The following is a 23,472-nucleotide window of genomic DNA, read 5'->3' on the forward strand; positions in this document are numbered from 1 at the left end:
GCATCACCAGTAATAAGACATAATGATATCATGTTTCTTGATATGCACTGAGACAGAAATGCATACCCAAAGTCTAACCATGACGAAACCCAAGTTGAGGCACATGTGCCAAAATCTTGACTAGTGCGCCTCAGAAGTACCCCAGGTGTTGAAAGATAGGGGAAGATTCAGAATTTGCACTTTAAAGGACTGCCAGGTGTAGCATATGCACTTTGCTGAAGAAATACTTCCTGTGCTAGATGGTTGACAAGGAGAAAAGAGATAAAGAACCACAAGCCTTGTTTGGTGGATTGGTAAATGGGTATCCCTGGCACAGGGTCTAGGTGAGTTTGCATAAATGGCTTATTGATAACACCACTTACAGCTTACTAGCCTTAGTTTTTCCTTATGACCTTCATCTACGCTGTAAATTCTGAAAACTTTAGCTGTGCAGTTAAGTATACATATTACATGACAATGCCAGACTGACTTTAAAATGTCCATGTAACTTTACCACTTGAGCTATTTAAACCTGGAAAAAGTAAGCATTTTCTCATTTTGAAGAAAAGACTTCTGGGGGAAAATATGTATTAAAGTTCTCAACGAGAATGTCTTAGAAAAAGCTGTAAAAAGTCCTCCCTTTACGAGAGGGAAATAAAGGTCGTTATTGTGTTCCCTGACTTCACATATATGATGGTCATAAAAACAATCGCATAATGAATTGTTCACTGGAATTGCCCTGAACCATTCTGAAATGTTCATTTTTGGCAAATTTGAGAGCCGCTGGGGGGGTGGGGGGCGGCATCACATGGTTGAAATTTGCTCTTAAAAAGTTACACTTGTTTTGTTGTTCCAGGATAGTACCTGGAGCTCATTTAACTCCTCACAGAAGATTTAGAATCCTAGCATCATCCCTGCCTTTCTGAGTAGTTTTAAAAGTACTTAACCCTTAGGTTTCTCACTTTTGTGTAGGTTGTGAAACCAGTTAAAAACTAGAGCTTTAGCTAATGATCTCATTTTATGCCATCTGCCTTGCCTTTGACTCTGTCTGTCCACTATCCAGGGCTGTGCCCGGGCTGCCTCCTGGGAAGAGAGGGGGCTGTCTTCAGTTCTAGAGGGCAGGGAGCAGGGGGATCGCTCTTGACCCCTTGCCACCCCCCCAGTGCACGCCCTCATCGTAATGCTGCAGACTAAGTCTAAGAGGAAGCTGAGCTTGGGATGACCACCCAGAGCCTGCCGTTGCTTGAAACCTGTGGGTATTCTTGAATTAAAACGTGATGGAAACCTTAACTTCCTAAGCCACTAGCAGAGAGTACACCCGAAGCATTGTGGAAGTCACGTGAAATTGATTCCTATTTTGAATTCTCTGCATCTTTCACATCTGCCCATAGCCAGGAACTGTCCAATTTGATTAAATGTTTTGGATCATCTGCCTCTGTGGTGGGGTGGACAGTAAGATTTGCTTTGTCTTTATAAGGACCCTCATGCTGGGGAGGGGGGATGGTGGTGGTGATGACTGGTGACCCATAAGGTCGGATTGCTGACAATGCACAAGTGATGGAAGAATAAAATCCACCAGAAAAGTCCAGAGAAGGTGAAGAGATGAGAATAAGTTTTATTACATCACTGAAAAGGTAGATAGGTGGGATGGAGTGTCTGTGGAAGCTGACTACCCTTTCCTTGCCCTAAGTCCTTCTGTGTTAGCATTTAGAGTAAATGAGCCCAGGTAATGCTCTGAAGGAGAAAGTGAGTTGGCAGGGAGGGCCCAGGTAGGGATGGGGCGGGCGGAGTGGTGTCAGGAAGCCGGGACTGCGCTGAGCGGCTTTGGGCAGAGCCCTGTACTGACAAACCTTTTGTAATAAAGATTTACGTTCTGTGCTGCAAAGAATGCTGCTTCTGGTCTCTAGTGATTTTTCCTTTTTCTTCAAGGTGGAAAGTCATCAAATGACTTGAAGCAAAGTTAAACCTTTCTAAAGTAGCAATGGGTTTGGATAAAGCTGGCAGTGAAAACTTGGTGCGTGTGCTGCTGGCATTTCCTTGTTCGTGTGAACTGTGTGTCCCTTGAGTGTGGTGAGAGCCCCCGGGCACCTTGATCTTCCTGGGTCGGGGGGCGGGATGACTCAGGCTGCGGTTCCAGCTGTCACCACCAAGAGTGGCCCTGCACTTGCGTGGGCAGGTGGATGGCAGGACGGGACCTGTCCTGTGAACTGGTGGGCTGGAGCCAGGGGTGGGCCTCAGGAGCAGGGTGCTGCGTTAAGCTGCCTTTCATGCTGGGAGCTTCCCTGGAGACGCCAAGTCATTCGCTCCACCCATGATTTTGACTGAATCTGACAAAGAACGCGGGGCATCCTGTTTACCAGTGAAGAATTGCTGCAGCTGTCAGTGGGCAAACATAGTTTGCTGTTAACTGGCTTTCTAGTTTTGAAATTAAACATTTTGTGGATTTTTAAGATTTGCAGGATTCAACTAATTTCACGATTTTTGTGAAGTGACGGTTTAATATTTATTACATTATTTTACATTTGTATAACTTAAATTTGCATAATTCAGATTTGTATAAAATGCAGTCCTACTGTGTTGGGAGAAAGAAAGCTGAAGGGGTGCAGTAAGATGAAAACAAACGTGTACTGCCTGGGGTTCCCTCTGTGCGTAGCTGTTAATAAAACACTCAGGGCTTCCCTGGTAAGAATCTGCCTGCCAATGCAGGGGACACGGGTTCGAGCCCTGGTCCGGGAAGATCCCACATGCTGCGGAGCAACTAAGCCTGTGAGCCACAACTACTGAGCCTGCATGCCACAACTACTGAAGCCCACGCACCTAGAGCCCGTGCTCCACGACAAGAGAAGCCACCACAATGAGAAGCCCGTGCACCGCAATGAAGAGTAGCCCCCGCTCGCCGCAACTAGAGAAAGCCTGCACGCAGCAACGAATACCCAGTGCAGCCAAAACAAACAAAAAACACTCAATTCAACTTGCTTCACGAGTTCTCCAGGGATCATTCAAGAGCTCAGGAAGCCTGCTTTGCCTCTTTGGGATTTCTGTGGATCCACTATAATCTGAAGCAGAAATCACTCTTTCCGGCCAACAGGAGGTGGAGCAGGCAGAGCCAGCCCATCCTGGAGCACCTCTCAGGAGGCCACGATCACTGCCCTTCAACAAAAGTTCCTGTTTCTTTTTCCCCTGTCTCAGTCTCCAGGCCGTTTCTAGAGTCTGGAGATGCCACTGATGTGGTTAAACGCTCGGCTGTAGGGCAGAAGTCAACAAACTTTGTGTCAAGGGCTATATGAGTAGACATTTTTGGCTTTGGGGGTCTGTCCCAACCACTCAACTCTGCCCTTGGAGAAGCCAGAATAGACATGGCTGTTTTCCAATAAAACTTATCTACAAAAACTAACCGCTGGCTGGACCTGCCCCTCAGACCGTAGTGTGTGACTCGAGACTGCAGGTGCTCATGCGAGTTGGGGAAAGAAGTCAAGCAGGGGAATTCAGCGAGAGTGAGCCGGTGGTGAGGAGCGCTCCCGCTGGGCCCCTTTCCCACAGGCCGCGCCACCTCCAGCAGCCGTGCTCCTCACTGCTGACTTGGGGAGCCTGGGGTGATCTGCAGGGTGTATTTTGGGAAAATGTGCATGAAGTATAATTGGCATCAGCGAAGCACCTTCAGATGAGAATGCGTCTGTCTGTTCTCACTGCTGTTCTTTGGAAGAATAGCCTCAACATCTCTTCATAGGAATTGGATTTGGGTTTTTTCAGGCTTCGAAGTTGCAAGAATAGTACAAAGAATTATGGTGTAGGCTTATCCTAGAGTCTCAGATGCTAATATTTTATATTTGCTTTATCCTTTCTCTTCTCTGCAACTCTCTGTGTTTGTGTGTGTGTATATTTTTCTATTATTTTTTCCTGAACAGTTTGAAGTCCCTTTAACCTTAAACACTTAAATGGCTGTTTCCTATTAACAAGGACCTTCTCTTATATAACCACAGTACAGTTTTCAAAATTAGGAATCTATCATTGATGCAGCTGTGTTATCTAAGCATCAGATCTAGTTCAGATTTTATTAATTATCCCGATAACGTCCATTTTTAGCAAAACAAAAAGGGACTCCTTTATTAACTTTGGATGTATTTTTCCCTAAGAACATTTGCCCTTACCGACATGATCATAAATTAGACACCATAATCCTTACAAATTACAAGTTTAGTGACATCAAAAGTCTGCATATTTATTGTTGACAGCAATCACTTTGCATAATCATTTCCTTCTGCTATTCTGTTCGGGAGAGGGAAGGGAAAGATTGGCAGTAGAGGTAAGAGGCAGAATGCCGGGCTGTTTTTAAAGTCTGCCCAGATCATTGGTTGCACGTGTGGATGCGGTGGGATTATGATGTGCTAGAGCTGTGGGTCAGAAATGAGTATGACCTTACATGGTGTCATTTGCTAAATTTATAAAAAGTTCTTTAAGGTCACTCTCCAATCTACATAGTCCTGTTGGGCTGGGTAAGGGTTATTTTCTAAGGGCTTCTGCTGTTCAGTGCTGGACCCATTTATTTACCAAAGTACAGTTGACCCTTAAACATTGTGGGGGGTAGGGGCACCAACCCTGCACGTAGTGGAAGATCTGAATAGAACTTGTAGTCAGCCCTCTGTATCCGTGGTTCTGCATCCTCGGTTCAACCAGCTGCAGCTCTTGCAGTACCGAAATATTTACTATTGAAAAAAATCGGCGTATCGGTGGACCTGTGCAGCTCAAACCAGTGTTGGGGCTGCTTGGCTTTGGGGCAGACTTGGCAGTGCCTGCTCTGCGTGGAGGACAGACACGCACGGCTTCCCTGCCGCGGTGGCGTGGGGCGCACGTCTGAGCATGTGTGAGACCCTTGGCACACGGCGTTCTTGGTGCTTGGGCCTCCTCGCCCACTTGCAGCCTGAAGTTCAGAGTCCTCGTCACGTTTCAGACCGGCTTCCTGGGCTTCTGGAGCAGTAAGAGGGAGGCATTCTGGTCTGATTAAGGCATTTGACTATGCATGCGGCTTTGAAAAGGTTAAAGTATCTTTATAAATACATGCTTTACATGGACATTTTAATGGCATGAACTTTTCATCAGTCTTACATCAGGCCCAGTAATTTTGGGGTTCTAAGTGCAGTTTCTAATCTTTAGGGTGTTGTTTTCCATGACTTTTTTTTGTTTTTTAAAAAATTAATTAATTAATTAATTTCTTTATTTTTGGCTGCGTTGGGTCTTCGTTGCTGCGCGCCGGCTTTCTCTAGTTGTGGCGAGCGGGGGCTACTCTTCGTTGCAGTGCGCGGGCTTCTCACTGCGGTGGCTTCTCTTGTTGTGGAGCATGGGCTCTAGGAGCGCGGGCTTCAGTAGTTGTGGCACGTGGGCTCAGTAGTTGTGGTGTGCAGGCTCAGTAGTTGTGGCTCACAGGCTCTAGAGCGCAGGCTCAGTAGTTGTGGCGCATGGGCTTAGTTGCTCCACGGCATGTGGGATCTTCCCGGACCAGGGCTTCAACCTGTGTCCCCTGCACTGGCAGGTGGTTTCTTAACCACTGTGCCACCAGGGAAGTCCCCATGACTAAGTTTTAATTAGACATTGAGAATTATGATCTTGAGTAAAATGGAGACTGTGAACTTGGCTCCTTGGCCCCCGAGGTGACAGTGGCGTGGGCTGTGTCTGCCACCACCGAGCCATGCCAGCACCGTGCGTGGGTCAGCCAGCATCTGCGACTCGTCCTTGACGGGCTCCCTACACTTTTGTCCATTTTCTGTTGTAGATCAGATTACTTTGTTCTCCTTCGTTATGGGCCCTGCCTCTGAGGGGCTGTGTTTGCCTGATGTCAGTTGTGCGTCAGAAACCTCTGGAGTGGTCCCTGCATCTGTCACCTGTCCTCGTTACTTGTTTTAATGACTGCTCAAGCTGGGTGTTCATCGTCTTTTTTTATGTTCCTGGCTAGGATTACAGCTTTCCTTAACATTTTGGCACATGATTGTTAGTATTATTTGGTTTCTGTAAAATTTCAAGGTGGAAAAAGATTAGGACACTGGCATCCTTACCCTGGACGGCTGACCACCCTCCTCCCCAAGCTTTGCAGTTCATGGGAATAAACAGGAGGGGCAGGTGAGTGATAAACGGATTTCAGTTTCTGGAGGGAGCTGAAGGATGGGTGGGTGCACAGCCCTGCTCTCAGGGGAGGCAAAGGGAACATGTGGTGATGGATGACAGTGGGGTTCGTTAGCCCAACACAAAGTGAGTTACCGAGTGACCGGGCCCTGCTCCCCATGCCTACCCCCCCACCCCACCCCCGCCACCCCACCTGCTCTCCGGTCTCATATTGCCTTAATAAATATTCATGGTGAGGGGATGGGCCTATCTCTGTAAAACGGGGATGCACCTACATCCAAGGTTGTGAAGACTCAGTGAAATAATGCTAATATGTGTTTAGGATCCAATGAATGGTAGCTCCTATAATTACTGTTATTATCATCAGCTTCACCCACCAGGCCCTGTATCTTTTTATGCTTACCAGTTTATATGGGGCAGATTTAATTGATAGAAATTTGCATGTAGTCAGAGTTTTGTCTGTGATAAACTTACGTCACAGAATCTTAGAATTTGAGAACTGGACAGGAGCTTAGAGGTGATTTAAATAGTACAACTTGCTAGTTAAAAGCTTGGGCATGGTTGTAAAGTATACACTTGTTAGAAACGCAAGGACCCTTGATAAATGTGTGTTTCTACTGTGAAGAATCCTCCAGTGTGAACTCCACACAGCTGGCCCGGCAGCCGCCCTTGGCAGTCATCAGGCTTAAGACAGCCTCTTGTTCTCTCCAGGGAGGTGACTTTTCTCCTGCGCTTCTCAGAAAGTAAATTGTGGTAGATTCTGTTGCTATAGAGTGTTGTAAGTTTGGCAGATTATTTGATATTCAGTGATATTTTATTGACAATTTTAAATTCTATCAGATGGTTTTAGACAGTTTGCAATGTTGAGTTTGAATTCTTATAATTTTAGGGCCAGTATTTCTTATATGGGCACATGTCAGTGGGAAAATGACTTTAAAAATTTTAAATTTCACCCTGAATTCAGCATGATGTGTTGTGGCTCTTTGCGACATAACATTCTTCTGTGGAGGTAAAAAAATTGACCTGTCATCTAATTTGTCCTCACGTCTGAGTGTTTTCCATGTTAACTGTAAAAAACACAGCAACAAGTGAAGTGTAGGAGAGAGCATTGCCTGTAGTCTCCAAATGTTGCATGTTTTACCTTTTTTTTTTTTTTAACGGGAAGATGATTAGAACCAAGATCTCTTCTGTCCCTGTAGCTGAAGGATTGAAGGAGCTGCCAGGCCAGTGACTAGTTCAGGAGAATCTGTGCTTACGGAGCACATGAACCTCAAGGTCGTTTCTTTATTCACTTGCTCAGGATTTACGGGTCACTCCCATGTGCCCAGCAGGGTGTTTGTGGCGTGATGATCCAGCGCACAGAGCAGAGGTTTTTACATTACAGTGAGGCTGTCAGTCACTGGACAAGCCGTGACAGCCCCCGAGCAGCCTCAGCCAGTGTGCAGACAGCTGGTTGCGGCTGTGTTCCAATAAAACTTTATTTGTGAACACTGACGTTTGAGTTTAATGTAATTTCATGTCAGGGAGTACTGTTCTTCTTTTGATTTGGTTCATGGGCTGTACAGGTGGAGGGTTGGAAATGGTCCACGGGGCCAACCCTTGGTCTAGAAGGCATTTGTTGAGTGAGTGAGTAAAATGAGGTCGTATCTAGGTAGGCAGGAGCCGGATTGGGAGAGGCCTGAAATGCAGATAGAGTTTAGATGTGATGCCAAGCCGGGCGCTGTGACGACAGCCCTTTGGGAGGTATGAGCCTGGAACTCATCTGCAGGATGGATGGGAGGGAATTGGCTTCCCGCCTCACCATGTGTGGCTTTGGGAGGGACGAAGGGACAGATCCGTGGATTCCACCTTAGGGTGGGTTACAGAGAGATGACGCCTAATCGCCAGGGACTGGAGGCAGGGACAGGGAAGCCGGTTCACGGGTTCAAGGAAGCAGAGCCCAGCGGCACAGGTGCAGTGGGGGAGGAGGAAGAGAGGAGTCGGGTGGGAAGGAGCAGGCCCCCGGGCCTGGTGATGGTCGGATACTGGGGGTGACAGCAGAGAGAGTTAAAAGAGGAGTTGCAGGGTTCTTTCTGGGGGGGTTGGTGGGATCTCCTTGAGCGGTGCTCTCGGGAAAGAGTAGGGATGGGGGCAGAGTTCGGCTTTGGAAGTGTGGGAGCGGATTTTATTGTCAAATGGCCATAGTGTGGTTTGACATACTGGACCAGGGAAAGCACTGGTGAGGGGTCCGGGCGGCAGTGGTGATTTGGGGGCGTGGGTGTTACTCCCTGTAAGGGCCTGCCGTGCGCCCCCGGGACATGTGCTTCTGGGCTCTGGTTCCCCGAAGGGGCTCCGGGTGGCGCGGCGTGAGGCTCAGACCTGGTGCCGCTGGAGGGCCCAGCGTAGGTGGGGCCAGGGGTGAACCCCGGGGAGGAGGAGGACCCCAGGGTGCTCTGAGCGAGGAGAAGTGCTGAGCGGGGAGGCCGGTGGGAATCGTTCACAGGGCTCTTGTCCAGTCCGACGGTGAGTTTGGAAACCAGTGTTTTGTTTGGGGTCCTGAAGGGTGTGGGAAGGGATGGTGTTTGCGGACGGGTGTGGGTGAGGGTTCCAGAATGTGCTCTAGGAGTTTGGCTCTGGAGGGATGTGCTGGCAGCTGGCGGGCGGCAGAGTGGATTGGAGGGTTTTATTATTTTTGTTTTTTCTAAAACAGTTATTTTGCAATCGCCTGAGATTTGCAGGTACGTAGCAGAGATGGTACAGGCTGTTTTTCCACCATTATGTCGTATGTGGCCGTGCCCGGGACGGTGTCCTCCTCCAGGGCGCTGGCTCTCCGAGCTCACCTGAGCTTGTTGACTGAATCCGTGATCCTGGCTGCCTCCTCGCTGGAATCTAGGGGGCACTTCCTAGAGGGGCCCGATGGACACACAGGTATACACCCTGCATCTGGGTGTGCGACGGGGCGACGTTCTGGCACATTGCGTCGTTTCTGTTTTTTCCTGCATTTGATAGTAAGTTGCAGAGGTCACCTCATTTCACCCCTAAGTGCTTGAGCACTCGTGTCCCGGGAGCAAGGGCATTGTTTTACATAACTGCACCTACAAACAGGAGCAGTGACTCCGTGTCACTGAAGATACGGTCCATACTCAGGTTTCCCCTGGGATTCTTTGTGGCTGCCTCTCCCCTGTCCCGCCCCTGGGCCTCCCTACATCGGCAGGTCTCCGCAGCCTCTGCCAGTTTGTTTCATGCCGTGGACTTTTCAAGAGTCTGGCCGGTAGACCAGCATCTCTGACCCCTTCCTTCCTCCTCCGACTGCTCAGCTCTCCGCCGGTTCTGGGCAGCGTGCCCTGATCCTCCTGGCCAGGCGGCTGCTGCAGCCCCCCACCGGTGTCCACCCTCGGCCCTGGCGGGCAGTCGATCCCAGGATACCCCCAGTGTCACTTCTCCGACTTACTGCCTTAGTAAGTGTCTCGTGGGCAGGGCTAGCTCTGCTCCCTTCAGCGTGTGTCTAGCACAGGACCCGGGGGTTGTTTTTTGAAGAATGTATGAATAAATGCAATAAGATCATTGATATTAATTGTATAAGTAGTCCACAGACACTCATTAAGGCTTGTCACAGAACTAGGAAATAAGGTTAAGGTGTTTAAGCCTACAGTCCCCGTACATTATTATAGTCCTGCATCTTTGGCAGATTTAGTATTTTATGTTATCAGAATAATACTTCACAGTGTAAGCAATTTAGGAGCTACCAGAGAAGAATTAAAATATGGGCATTATCTATGTAGAAACTAGAACTTTTATTGCGAGATATATGCAGGCCTCTGCAATGTATTTACATTTATCGTTGGCAGTTGGTAAATCAAGTAAAAGTTGCTTTTAATTGCTTGTATGATTTCTGTTTTATAGCAGACATTATCTGAAATTTGTTTTAATGTGCATGTGGTTCTTATGCTTTCTTTCTAGAAATATAATTCCTGAAGGCGGTGGTTGCCATCGTGGTCCACAGACCCCAGGGATGTCCTGGAGACATTCCCAGTGGGTATTTGTGGTCAGAATAGTTTTCATGATTGTCAAGAGGTCATTTGCCTCTTTTTGCCTGTTGACATTTGGACCGAGTCCCCGAGCTACCATTGTTGCTGGATTCTTTACTGCCGTGCAATTCAGAAAAGCCATTCTCATCTAAGAATGTCCTTGATGCAGCAGTAAAAATCATTCATTTTGTTAAATCTCAGCCCTGAGTACACCCCTTTTTAATACTCTGTGTAACAAAACAGGAAGTGTGTGGAAAGCACTTCTGCGTTTTGGAGTTGGGAGGTTGCCTGGAAGACGGGCCCTTCTGCAGTTACTTGGGTTGCTAGCTGAACTGGCCGCTTTTTCTCATGGACCACCATAACGGAATAATTGACACGTTACCAGCATTTCTTACTAAACGGACAGAGTTAGCCTGTCACTGCAAGGAAAGCAGCTAACACTATTGCCAGTGGTAAAATTTGTACTTCCAAGTGGAATTGGAATTTCAGAAAGCTTGTATCTGCCACTGTGAACCTGGCAGCTTCCTAATACTTCAAGACTTTTCTTTTTCTTTTTTTAAAATTAATTAATTAATTTACTTTTTTGGCTGCGCCGCGCGGCATGCGGGATCCTAGTTCCCTGAGCAGGGATCGAACCCGTGCCCCCGCAGTGGAAGCACTGAGTCTTAACTACTGTACCGCCAGGGAATTCCCCAGGACTTTTCTGATGAGATCAGTGCTGATGTTAAGGAATGTGATGCTTTAGGTAATCTGTAATGAACAACATTCGGAAGGTCTGCATAACTCACTGAACCAGTATTTTCCAAATGACCAAATCAGACCCGGGTAAATGTCCATTTAAAGACAGATTTTAAAGTGATAAAGTAACAAAAAGTTCAGCAGTACAGTTTTAGATTCCACATTGCAGCTCACCTTTGGGGAGAAATAAAGCCCTTGTTGAGGTTTGGTGTTGTATTACAGAGGAATATCCACAGTTATCTGAACGGGCTGTTCAGATGCCCTGCCCTCTTTTTCATGCAGTAATAGATATGAGAACCCAGTTGTTTTCCAGTAAGTCTGACATTAAAGAGATTTGTAAAAATGCAAAACTATGTCTCTCTTCTTGCTAAGATTTTGCTGCTGTTGTTTTGGAAACTCTAGTAGTTATTTTTTTTAAATTAATTAACTAATTAATTAATTTGTTTTTATTTTTGGCCGTGTTGGGTCTTCGTTGCTGCACACGGGCTTTCTCTAGTTGTGGCAAGCTGGGGCTACTCTTCCTTGCGGTGTGCGGGCTTCTCATTATCGTGGCTTCTCTTGTTGTGGAGCACGTGGCACGGGCTTCAGTAGTCGCGGCACGCGGGCTCAGTAGCTGTGGCTCGCGGGCTGTAGAGCAGAGGCTCCATAGTTGTGGCTTGTGAGCTCTAGGCGCGTGGGCTTCAGTAGTTGTGGCGCACGGGCTCTAGAGCACAGGCTCAGTAGTTGTGGCACACGGGCTTCAGTAGTTGTGGCGCGCGGGCTTCAGTAGTTGTGGCGCACGGGCTCTAGAGCACAGGCTCAGTAGTTGTGGCGCACGGGCTTAGTTAATCCACGGCATGTGGGATCTTCCCGGGCCAGGGATCGAACCCGTGTCCCCTCCACTGGCAGGCAGATTCTCAACCACTGCACCACCAGGGAAGCCCCTCTAGTAGTTATCTTTAGTAAAAAAAAGTTTTGTATGTTAATATTGTAATGTATGGGTTTTTGTGATTTTTAAATGAATAAAGTATTCACACATTTTCTGTTCTAATATCAGAGATGGTGATATTGATAGATACACGTCCACGAGTACAAGCTCACTAACTTTCAGATGGGGAAGGGGGTCCTGAGACCAGTGTGTCTTGAAGTAAGACAGCGGTGCTGTGGGATCAGTTTAAAGTCAGCCAGTTCTCTTTCCTGCATTGGTGGTTTGTATTTGAGGAGGTTTATATATTTTGGAAAAGGTGAATAAAAGTGGCCAGTTTAATCAAACGTGTTAACTATAGAGGGGAAGGACCTGCCATCTGAGGCTAGTTTGACCTTCTTCTCCTAATTTCAAACTTAAACATTTTTAGGGGGGCTGTTTTGAAGAAGAAACAGTGTGGCCTGGATTTTCCTAAGAATCACTGCTTCCCGATGATCTAGTACCTGGCTGGTCATTTATAGTCACGTTTTCTCTTTCTTCCCTATTTGTCCTTTGAGTATCCCCCTGCCACCCCACACTGACTTGGGGAAAATCAGTAAGCTGAGTCTTGTTCCCATGTCTCAGTTTAATAAAAGTTGATTTCTTTGCTTACTTCATACTGGCGTTTAATTAATTTTATTACTACATCTATATCCAGATGGATCTGACTGAATGGAATGATCTTTATTTTCTTGGAGGTGCCCTGTTTCTGGAAGTTGAGCTTTTTAACTGGGCACCACTGGGCCACTTCCTGCTGGGGGTGGAGGTTACCGCTCTGGTCTTCACGGTGTGTGGACTTGTCCTTGCTGCTCAGGTGGACGTGAAGCCGGTGCCAGAGGCGGGGCGGTGGCTGGGGCAGCGGGGCCTGGGGGGGCGGGGCTGCCGTTGGGCCTGGGTGCTGGCGGTTCCCACTGTCTCCTGAGTGATTGCTCTCCGAGACTTGTCTTCAGGGTCTTCTGTCTCTTGTACTCATCGGGGCCGCTCCTGCCCCTCCGAGGACTGTCTTCAGTCCGTGTATTTGGCATCTGTAAAGGGAGGTCAGCCTGGCATGGCCTACTCCCGAGGCCCCTCCACGGTGAGCTAGGCGCGCCCCCGCTTCCACTCATGACGTCACGGCACCTGGGCCGCGTCTCTTTACACGGGTCGCCTGCAGGGATCTGACGGCTGGGAAGTAGTTCTGGTAGAGCAGAGTCGGAGGTCACACAGTGGCTGTAGTGTGCGCCTCCCAGGGACAGCCTCCTGCAGACAGGTTCAGTGGGGCACTTGTTCAAGGGCTGATGGGAGAAACAGCTCTGTGCAGAGTGTCTGCCCTAAAAACCCCATATGTTGTGACATCCCCAATGAGATGACCCGTGTGATGTCGTTCTGGTGGTGACTGAGAAAATCCCAGGGTGGGCACAGGGGGCTTTGCCTGGTGACGTCTGCTGAAGTTCAGTCGTGTGCTCGATTACAGTAGCTTTTCTTTTTTTCCTGTTTCAGTGGCGTTTTGGTTTTATTTTATGGGTGTCCGAAATATTTAAAAATTAGCAAAATTAAAACTAAATGTGCAGTTCTGTGTTTTTTTTTTTATTTCAACACTTCTTTTTAATACAGAAAAATAACATATTTACATAGTTCTGTGTTTCTGCTGATGAACAGCTGCTCGTGTCTGTTGCTGACAACCCCTGAGCAGCTTGTATTTTCACTGTTAAACCTAACATGTCATTTGCATGAAGTTCACAGTTGTAAGCTAAACAGATATGTGACTTAATTATGGTACAGTCCTTATTGAAATCAAAACACAGACGTAGAGAACTCTGCCACCCTTCCTGCACGGTTTGTCAGCAGATGTGCGGCCCTTCATAGTTCTGCGCTGGGGGGTGACTCTCCCTTGGGCTCTCCCACTAGACCCGCGGCATGGACGTGCATGGTGTGCCAGGCCCCAAGCCGGGCAGTGAGCAAGATGGTGAGCGTTCCGGCTCAGTGGAGCTCGTCTTCCAGCAGGGGAGACAGATGCTAAACAAGATGGGTATTTAGCCTGTGTCGTAGGTTAGATATAAGGGCTTTGTGATAAAGCAGGAAAGGGCAGCAGGGACGTGGGTGCTGGTGGTGGGTGTGACGGGTGAGGAGTGGCTGGCCGAGGGGCAGGTGGACTTCGGAGGGTGAGGGCTGAGCTGGCGTGTGCCTGCCCAGCTGGGGCGGCCTCCTTAGGTGGCGGACTGAGGAGTCGCAAGGGGAGCCTGAGGGGTGCGGAGAGAGGCTGGCTGGTGCTGGGCGCCAGGCACGCACCTTGAATGACTGGGGAACCTTCAGTGGGCTTTGAGCAGACAGTGATGCTGAGATGGGCTTTAACATGATCCCGTTTTTAAACATTGGCAGTAATTCTGGGGCAAAGGCAGAGCAGGGAGACCCAGGTGGGGGCCAGTGCGTGGGTCCAGATGTGCGATGACAAGGCCAGAGTGAGGACAGCGGGAGATTCTGCCTACAGGTCGGATGAGAGAGGAGAACCAAGGCCCAAAGGTTCTGGCCTGAGCACCTGGGGTGGGAAGTCTGGAGGTGTCGGCTGGTTGTGGAGAGGGACGGGTCCAGTTTGGGTTCCTTCACGTTGAGACTAGACACTCAGGGGAGTTGGCCTGGAGGCCGGTTGTCACGTAGATCTGGAGTTCCTGGGAGAGGTCGGAGGTGAAGTGGATTGTGAGCCTCGGCAGATAGATGGTATTTCAGTGTGGACGAGAAGAGGTCCAGCGCTGAGCCGCAGGGCGAGGGGGTAGTCTGACCCGTGGTCCAGCAGAAGGGGCATCGCAGGGCAGGGCTCGGCAGGGCGCACCTGCGCGAGTGGTCACGGCTGTGGATGCCCACACGCCGTAGGCTGGGAGGTAGATTTAAGGCAGGGTTGAAGAAGGCTCCCTAATTTTTATCCAGATTTGACGTGCTTGGCCTCATCTGTGTACTTATTGCTCTGTTTTAGAAAAACAATCTCTATAATAATAAGCACAGTAAGTAAGTAATATGTACTTATAGAAAGCTCAACAGTCCGGGGGCTTTCCTGGTGGTGCAATGGTTAAGAATCTGCCTGCCAATACAGGGGACACAGGTTCGAGCCCTGGTCCGGGAAGATCCCACATGCCGCGGGGCAACCAAGCCCATGCACCACAACTACTGAGCCTGCGCTCTAGAGCCCGCGAGCCACAACTACTGAGCCTGTGTGCCACATCTACTGAAGCCCGCGCACCTAGAGCCCATGCTCCGCAACAAGAGAAGCCATCGCAGTGAGAAGCCCACACACCACAACGAAGAGTAGCCCCTGCTTGCCACAACTAGAGGAAGCCCGCACACAGCAACGAAGACGCAACGCAGCCGAAAATAAAAAAAAAAAAAGAAAGCTCAACAGTCCAGAAGGATAAAGGATGAAGGTCAGCTTGTTTTATCTGTACCTTTTCCCTCCTGTGTCACCTTGGTTCAGTGTGTATCATTCCAGAGCATCTCGTGTGCATTTGCATACACGGACACGTGACTACACACGGACACGTGACTACACATACATGCAGTTTTCCTCTTACACTCCTTTCTGTTAGTATTGTGTTCTGGAGACCTTTCCATTCACGTGAATGACTGTGGTGTCTCATGTCATTTACTTTACCAGTCCCCTGAGACTGAGCACTTGGGTTGTTGATTTTAGTTGGTGGGCTCTTTTCCACCCGCACCCTGGAAGATGCTCTCTTCACAAGCTTGTAGTCGTTGCTGTTCAGAGACGTTATTGAACAGTAATTGCAGTCCCGCTGCTTTGTGATATTAAGACTGGACTATCTCCAGGACTTCTGAGAAATGGCAGATTTCATTTGCCAAACTGGCAACCGCATGCATCGTTCTGTTCCAGTTTTCTTGGGCTTGTTGCCCTAATTTTTTCTGTTCAAACGTTCACTGTTAGCAGAATTTTAAATGACTCTTTATCCTGGCAGTAGAATCATTTTGAGTAAACAGCTTGGATAATTGTGTGGTGTCCTCATTTGGAAGAGGGTAGGATTCAGGATTTTATGGTGAGCTCGGAGTATTTTCTTAAGTTACTCACGGAGCTTCTAGAAATCAGGAAAAGCTTGAGTTGGGCACCTGAGAACTTTCCACCAGCCATTTGTGAGAGACAGGTATTTAACCTGGGACGTGTGGCCCCAGGGCCATCATGAATGGGCTTCAAGGTGAGTCACGGAGGTTAAGCCTGGCTGCACGCTGCAGATTCCAAAATGTGTTGTTTTTAGAGCAGGTGGTTGGTGATTTTCCTTTGGTATAAGGAAGTCCGAGGCAGGCAGTCCGGGAGGCCAGCAGCAGGAGGGCAAGAAGGAGGAAGGGTGAAGGCGGAAGGGTCCAGGAGCTGCCCCGCACTGCGTCTGCGCTCACACCCCATTGGCCAGAGTGGGTCACGTGGCCACAGCGTGCTGCAGGAGAGGCTCTGCTCTCTGGTGGCCCCGTGCCCTGTGAATTCGGATTCTTGTAACACTGAGCATCAGGGAGAGCAGGTACTGGGGTAGGCAGCCAGCAGTCTCTGGTAATTATGAGGCTCTGAAACTTGGCAGAGCTGTGTCTGTGCTTTTTTCCTGGAAAAGGAGCTGTAATTTTTTAAAAAGTAGATCCTGAAAGCAGTGTGTGACCCTAAAACGTTTTAAATCCATCAATTCAAAGGTGGGTAGGGTGGTATTATCTAACTGAGGACCACTGCCTTCATGAAGGAGTTCACTGTGCCCCTTTAATAATCCTTGCTTTGGTTCTTAGTTGGGAAAAAAGACCGAGTTATGGCATGAGTGACTTTGGTCTTTGTACCAACCACAGTTAATCTGCTCAGAGGTCACCTTCAGAGGACCCAGGTTTAGAATAAACCCCGGTAGGCCTGGTGGGCCCTCCCAGCTGTAGGTCCCGCCTGCCTCTGAGTCCTGGGGCTGCGGGTGAGGCTGAACGGGTGCCAGGGCTGAGAGTCGTACTGCATATGAGGGAGGTCGGGAGTGAGGATTTCCTCACGGTGGACGCCTCAATATTTAGTTGTCTGACCATTTTTAAAAAGTATTTTTACTTTTGAAAAGCTGATAAATGTACATGATTAAAACAAGGCAAATATAATTTCCTTTCATCTTTGTGCCCCAGGGGTAGTCTGTGCATGCCCCGCATATTTTTTTAAAATGAAGTGTGCTGTACACATTCTGCCCCATTTATGTTCGTGTAATACTGCATCTCGGGAGTCGTTCCTTAGAGAGCTCTGACTGGTTCTTCTAGACCAGCAGTCCCCAACCTTCTTGGCACCAGGGACCGGTTTCATGGAAGACAAGTTTTTCCACAGATGGTGGGGGGAATGGCTCAGGCGGTGATGTGAGTGATGGGGAGCGATGGGGGGCGGCAGATGAAGCTTCACTCGCTCGCCCGCCGCTCACCTCCTGCTGTGCGGCCCGGTTCCTGACAGGCCACAGACCGGTACCGGTCCGTGGCCCGGGGGTTGGGGACCCCTGTTCTAGACCGTTGCCTAGTCTCTCATTGTTCAGCCGTGACAGACTTGTTTTTTTAAAACAGCATTCAGGTTGCATCATCCATTCTTTTGCTGCTAAAAGCAACGCCTTGATTGTTTTGTTTCTCTGGTGGGTAGATATTTGCACACACATGTGACTCCCTCTGCTGGGCGGATTCCTTGGTGGGAAGGTCAGGGCCGGGCAGCAGCACTTTGATGCCTGTTGCCTATTGGTCTTCAGAGCTAAGCTCCCATCAAACGTGCAAAAGAGCGCCCACGTCCTGACAGGCCTCCAGCACGCCTGTCACACTGAGCGTCTGGTTGAAATTTGCATTTTAAAAAACACGAGAGAGGTTGTGTCTTCTCATGTTTAAAAGCTTTGTGACTTTTTTCCCTGAGAATTTACTCTCATTCTTACGCTCCTTTTGATTAGGTTTATTGGTCTTTTTTCTGTTGCTGTGAAAGGAAATTAGCTCTTTGGTGCATGTGTAACAAGTATTTTCCACTTTGTTTGAATTTTGCCTTAAGAAAAACCTTTTTATTAAATATAATACAAATAGAGAAAATCATAGTTTTGCCTGTTTGTTGTTGTCATTGAAGTCTCCTTTAATTTATAGGGGCCTTTTTGATGCCTGCCCCCCCCGCCCCATTTAATGAATTTAAAAATATTTCTCTTTCAGCCCATTGACGTTATCCTTGTTGAGGGTCATTTTTTCCCACCTTCGGCCAGGAGGAGCATCTTTGAGTTGGTTTCTGAGTCCTTTTGATACAGCCCTGATGTCTTTGATCGCTTCCCTACGTCTGGGATGACAGGATGTTATCTTGCATATTCCTTGCCTCAGACGTGGAATTAGCCATTTCTCCAAGAAGCCCTCATCTCTTGGTGAGAGGCGGTATTTCACAGTGTAGGCTGTAGGGAGCCACACTGCTACTGGATTCAGCTACTGGATTCTGCACACACGCCTGAGTTCATACCTCCAATTCCAATACGTGCCCCGAGTCAAATCTGCAGCCCCGAGACCTCTTCTGCCCGACCTCTGGATCGGCTTGTCAGGACATCGGGAGTGACAGAATTGGAATATCCTGTAGATCCTCATTTGCGCATGGAAAATTCTCAGAGGGAATTCCAACACCACCACTCAGTGTGATTGTTAAAATTGTTAAAATTTGTTGTGTGTGTGTTCTCCCAATTTTTCTCCCCATTTTTAAGCGGGTAAATTGTATCTCCGTTGTCAGAGCACAGAGCCGTTGCATACTGTGCTTTCTCCTTTAGTCTCAGTCCTCCCCGTAAACGTAGACTGCTCACCACTGACCAGTTCACATGTTGCGTCTCCAAGTGGTCTTGGTTTTCTGAATCTTGTTTTCCAGCAGTTTCTTCAGGAAGGGTTTGTGGGAGCGCTGTTGTCTGAGTGCTGTATGTTGGCACAAGTGGCTACCTGTGTACCTGAAGCTCACTTTGTCTGGATGTAAAGGCTCCCGTTACTTTCCTCCAGTGTCTTGTGTGTGTGAGTCTCCGTCCTTCTGCTGTAGTTTGATAATCTGCCCCGCCCCCCACCATTTTAAGGTGTCCAGTATTTTTGTCTAGATGTCTAAAATAATTTTTCTTTTTTTCTTCAAATAATTTTACTAGAATGTGTCTTGGTATTGGTTGTTCTGCCTGCCCTGCCCCAAGTTTATGGTGTGTCTTTTTCATACGTAGTTTCAAATGTTTTCTCCTCATTTCTGAATAGTTTTTTCGGATTTGCTTGTAGTATTCCATTTCATTGCTTTCCTTTGGTTTTCTTTGTAGAATCCCCTATTAAACATATGTTGTATCCTCTTTGCTACTTTTTCTTCAACTTTTTTCTTTCATTTCATTTTTTAAAAAATAAATTTATTTATTTTATTTTATTTATTTTTGGCTGCATTGGGTCTTCGTTGCTGTACGCGGGCTTTCTCTAGTTGCGGTGAGCGGGGTCTGCTCTTTGTTGTGGTGTGCGGGCTTCTCATTGCGGTGGCTTCTCTTGTTGCGGAGCACGGGCTCCAGGCATGTGGGCTTCCGTAGTTGTGGCTCGCAGGCTCACTAGTTGTGGCTCACAGGCTCTAGAGCGCAAGCTCAGTAGTTATGGTGCATGGGCTTAGTTGCTCCGCGGCATGTGGGATCTTCCCGGATCAGAGCTCGAACCCGCGTCCCCTGAATTGGCAGGCGGATTCCTAACCACTGTGCCACCAGGGAAGCCCCATTTTGTTTTTCTTACGGTGTAATTTATTGTATTTACTTGCTCTTGGATTCCTTCTAGTTTAGCCTTCATTTCCAAAATTATTTTCCTTTTATTTGTAATCTTTTCTGAGTTTCCCCCCCTCATTTCTGAGTTTTTCTAATGCTGGTTTATGGTTAGTGATACCTTATATAATTTCCTTCATGAATATTAGTTTGTTTTGAAATATTAGGAGAGAGTTTTCATCTCTTAGGGACATGTCTTTCTAGCATGCTTTCACTGTCTGTAGTGATGCTACTTTGCTCCTATTCGCTTTTAATAGGTGTCACCTTGGCATGAGATTTGACCTCAATATTTTCTGTTGTTAATTTTCTATGGAATTGATTTTCCTGGATATATGGAAGGAAGGCTAGATTTAGAATAGTTTTTCTAATTTCTGTGTCCTAGAGCTCTATTTTCTGTTGTTTTTAGAAAGTTGTAAAAAATGTGGTAGCTGTTTTCTTGCGCTCTCCTGGCTGTTTTCCTCTCCCCCCTGTAATTAGACTCTCATTCTCCCTGTCCTGTACGCTTCGTATTCTATTCTAGTCATTTCTTTCCAGTGTATTTAGCGCAGGAGGGAGCTTTGGATGAGTAGTCTTTGTGAGTCTGTGGTCCAGAATGTTGCCCTGGTGTTTGTCTGCCCCCAGTGGTGCTCACCTCCTGGGTTCAGCCACTGTTCCCAAGCAGACCCGTTTTTTCCTTCTCTCGGACCTCTGCTTCCTCCTTGCTGCTCCCTTGAGAACCTCGTGCTGTCAGTGGTTTGCCCACTTGCTCATGCTTTGGGGTTCTTTAGGAAACACCCGATCTCTCAGCTTGTTACCGACCTTGACCTGGGTTCGCTGTCCTCATTTGAGAGATTAAAAATCTCTGTCCCTGCCATCCCTCCCTAGTTGGACTTCTAAAGGGTTCGGCGGCAGTACCTCTGCGGTCCCTTGCCCCCCCCCCCCCAACCCCCCAGTTGTTTGTCATCGGCGTCTGCTCTGGAAGGGACATTTGGTGCTTTCGTGCTTTCCTCAGTCTCACGTGAGGTGTCTAAATGGCGGTAACACACCTTGGCCATTTGATGGATTGCACCTACATGAAAGTGTTGCATTCGTTCTGTGAAGGGAAATTTAAGGCAGGAGCTTGGCTTCTTCTCCTGCAAATGGTTGTCCCTAAGAAATTCTGGAGCTGCTACCGTTTAAGCTGTAGAATTTAAATCTGGATTTATAGGATTTAAGAACATGTGTGGAACCTGCAAATTTAATTTTATGCCTTTGGAACTTAGCCATTTAAAGGAGCTGTCAGTAGACTCCTGGTTGAGACTAGGTGATCTGAACCTCTTAATTCAGCTGCCCTGCGTGGGCACAGTGGGGGTGGGGTGTGCCTCAGGATGGTGGGCACATACGAGGCAGGCGCTGTGCTTTAAAGTTGGGTGCCCACTGTCTGCCCTCAGGGAACGTGCAGTCCAGTTGGGGAAGATAGATTACTTCTTTCATAAATATTTGTTTATAGGTAATTAAAATATAAAGTGTAGAATGATAAAAGTATTACGGTGGCATTGATTCCTGATCTCCAGGCACCCTGTTTGCAAGTACTGCATTTAGACCACTGTGTTGATAGGTCGTATTTGGAGAGACGTGGCCTCATTTCTGTTTTGGAGACGGTGTGTCTAGGTCTAATCAGAGTGTTTGAGGATCAGGAAGAAAGGAACGCACTGCGTTGCAGATGTGGTGCCATCTTGGCGGCGGCAGGGTGGTGGCGGACAGGCTCCGGGCTGGGGCAGGGGGCTGGTGCTGGGCTCAGTCCTCCCAGGAGCTGCCGCTCTCTGCCTGCCTGAGGGGAGGGCGCTGCAAGGAGTGGAAATGGGGCGGGGGGACAGCCTTGGCGGAAGGGTCCGTTTGGGTAAAATTCGGGAGGTATGTTTTTGATGGTTTCCGGGGTGTGGTGTGTCTAGTGGATCTGAGAGCTGGCAGGGGCAGGCGAGGGACAGGACGTGTTCCGTGGGCAAGAAGGGGACCCGGGACATCTGGCTTGGGGTGATGTGTCCTAGCTGTCTTAGGAAGGTGACTTAGGACGCGGTGTGGGAGTGGACTGACGAGGTGGGGACTAGTCTTGTGCTGAAGGACAGAGGCAGTGAGAAATGTTTGGGGGCCATTTCTCAGTTCTCAAAGGGCACTAACCTTTTGGTGGTTTGGGGCAAGAAGAACCCTATATTTAAAAAACCCACAGGCTTCTGGTGTCCTCTTGGATACAGATCATGGCTAGCAGTTTCCAGCATTTCAAGGTCACGATCGTTCATCTCCCTCTCCGCTGTCCTGGCTTTTGTTTTTAGGTGACAGAAACCCCGTGCTTCGTGAGTCTGATTCCTGCCCATTGACCGGCCACTCTCCTCTCGTCCTGGATGATGTCAGAACAGGACCTGGCGGATGTGGTGCAGATCGCCGTGGAGGAGCTGAGTCCCGACCACCCAGGTACAGGGCGCGGGCAGTAGGGGGCCGGGCAGTAGGGGGCCGGGCAGTAGGGGGCCGGCGCTCCCCCCCAAAGCGATTCCACAAGTTTCCTCTCCCTTCAGTAAAGCGAGAGAAAAAGCGGTGCGTGCCCTGTATGAAAAACCCGGACCAGAGCGCGTGAGCTCTGTCAGCCCCGTGCCCATCCCGGTGGTCCCTCCGCCTCCCCTCGGCCCACCTCTGCACCGCACATGGCTGTCCAGCCCCGGCCCCTCTTCCTGCCCCGCCCCCCGCTCCCCTGACTCCCCGTTAAAGCCCCCTGTGGTCACGTCTGGGCCTCTTCCACTGCTGTGCACAGTCTGCCCTGCGCGTGGACACCTGCGAGGTGCTCCCTCCTTCATCCACCTCCTCCCCGGGACGCTGTTCACATCGTTTGCACTGTTTTTCTTTTAAGTACATCCTGCTACAAAGGTCCTTGCTGCGTATTGCAGCAGATAGTTTTGTAGGGTAAGTTCCCAGAAGCAGAACCGCTGTGTATGTTCAGAGTTTTGGTAAGACAGGCTTTATCCGATTATTCTGTGAGGTGACTTTCCTGCCCTTTTGCCAGGGCTGGTAATTTTCCTTAGTGACTTTAAAGGCACCCATCTACTTTGGAACTTTAACTAGATATTAGACACTTTATAAGGGAAACCCTAAATTTCAAGAACTTCATCTTGAGCTACTTCACCTATGAAATACTTTGTTAGCACTTTATTTTATAAAAGGATTTCTTAGTAAGGGTCCTCCTTTTTTTTTATATAAAGTTTAATGTGTTTTATATTTCTGTTAAGTTTGAAATAACAAGTGTACACAATTAAATCACATAGTGTTTTGGTTGTCTGGTTATTCTTTCTGGAATAGTAGAGTTGAAATGCTAACTTTTTTCCCCACAGAAAAGAGAATTTTTAGAAATCTCATAAGAAAGTGTGACGATGTCTATCTTGTATGATCTCTTTGCTGTGTTAGTTGAAAAAGCTTCACTGGGAAATTAGTTATGTATGGAAGGGTGGGTAGCACATGATTTTGGGATTGAACAAGCAGTCACAAAGAGATTGGGGCACCCTTTCACGAATGCTATTCTTTAGTCAGTTTTTGTCATTTTGCCTCTGATTTGTTCATAAGAAGCACTATCACCTGGTAACTGGCAGGATCAAGACCTGCCAGATCCTTGAGCCAAGTCAGGGCATCTGAAGGTAGCTGTTTAACCCCAGTTTTCTCTGTAAAAGTGAACCAGTTTGTTTAGAGCGAGAATGTGAAGGCTTGACCTCATTTAGCACCGCACCTCAGAAACCAGTGAACTAAAAAAAAAAGCAACACTGTCACTGTACATCACAATTTTAAAAACAACTGTTCATATTTTGGTGGGTGGATGACAGTTTCTTTAGAAAACACTCACACTGCAATGCTGTAAAAGAAAAATGTTCCAGTTATATAAATTTTAAGCATTTTTAGAACTATTAAAATTCTGACAGTTTACTTCCCAATTAAATTCTCTCTCTGTAGATTACAGTCCAAAGAAGGA

General features: G+C 48.0%; 1 protein-coding gene across 7 annotated transcripts in view; it reads left to right on the forward strand.

The window, feature by feature from the left end:
* BANP (BTG3 associated nuclear protein) overlaps positions 1 to 23,472 on the forward strand; it is a 103,083-nt gene that overhangs the window by 3,988 nt on the left and 75,623 nt on the right. For 3 of the 7 annotated variants that reach the window (XM_059904757.1, XM_059904764.1, XM_059904760.1), the window contains exon 2: positions 21,797 to 21,935. In XM_059904757.1, the coding sequence (XP_059760740.1) occupies positions 21,866 to 21,935 (70 nt within the window). In that variant the 5' untranslated portion in view covers positions 21,797 to 21,865. Of the gene's footprint in view, positions 1 to 6,069; positions 6,091 to 12,838; positions 12,857 to 14,848; positions 15,174 to 16,077; positions 16,272 to 21,796; positions 21,936 to 23,472 lie in introns of those variants that run through there. The other 4 variants (XM_059904762.1, XM_059904763.1, XM_059904758.1 and 1 more) reach the window with 4 other exon arrangements.

The sequence above is a fragment of the Balaenoptera ricei genome, chromosome 19, assembly GCF_028023285.1.
Source record: "Balaenoptera ricei isolate mBalRic1 chromosome 19, mBalRic1.hap2, whole genome shotgun sequence".
Classification (NCBI taxonomy): Eukaryota; Metazoa; Chordata; class Mammalia; order Artiodactyla; family Balaenopteridae; genus Balaenoptera; species Balaenoptera ricei.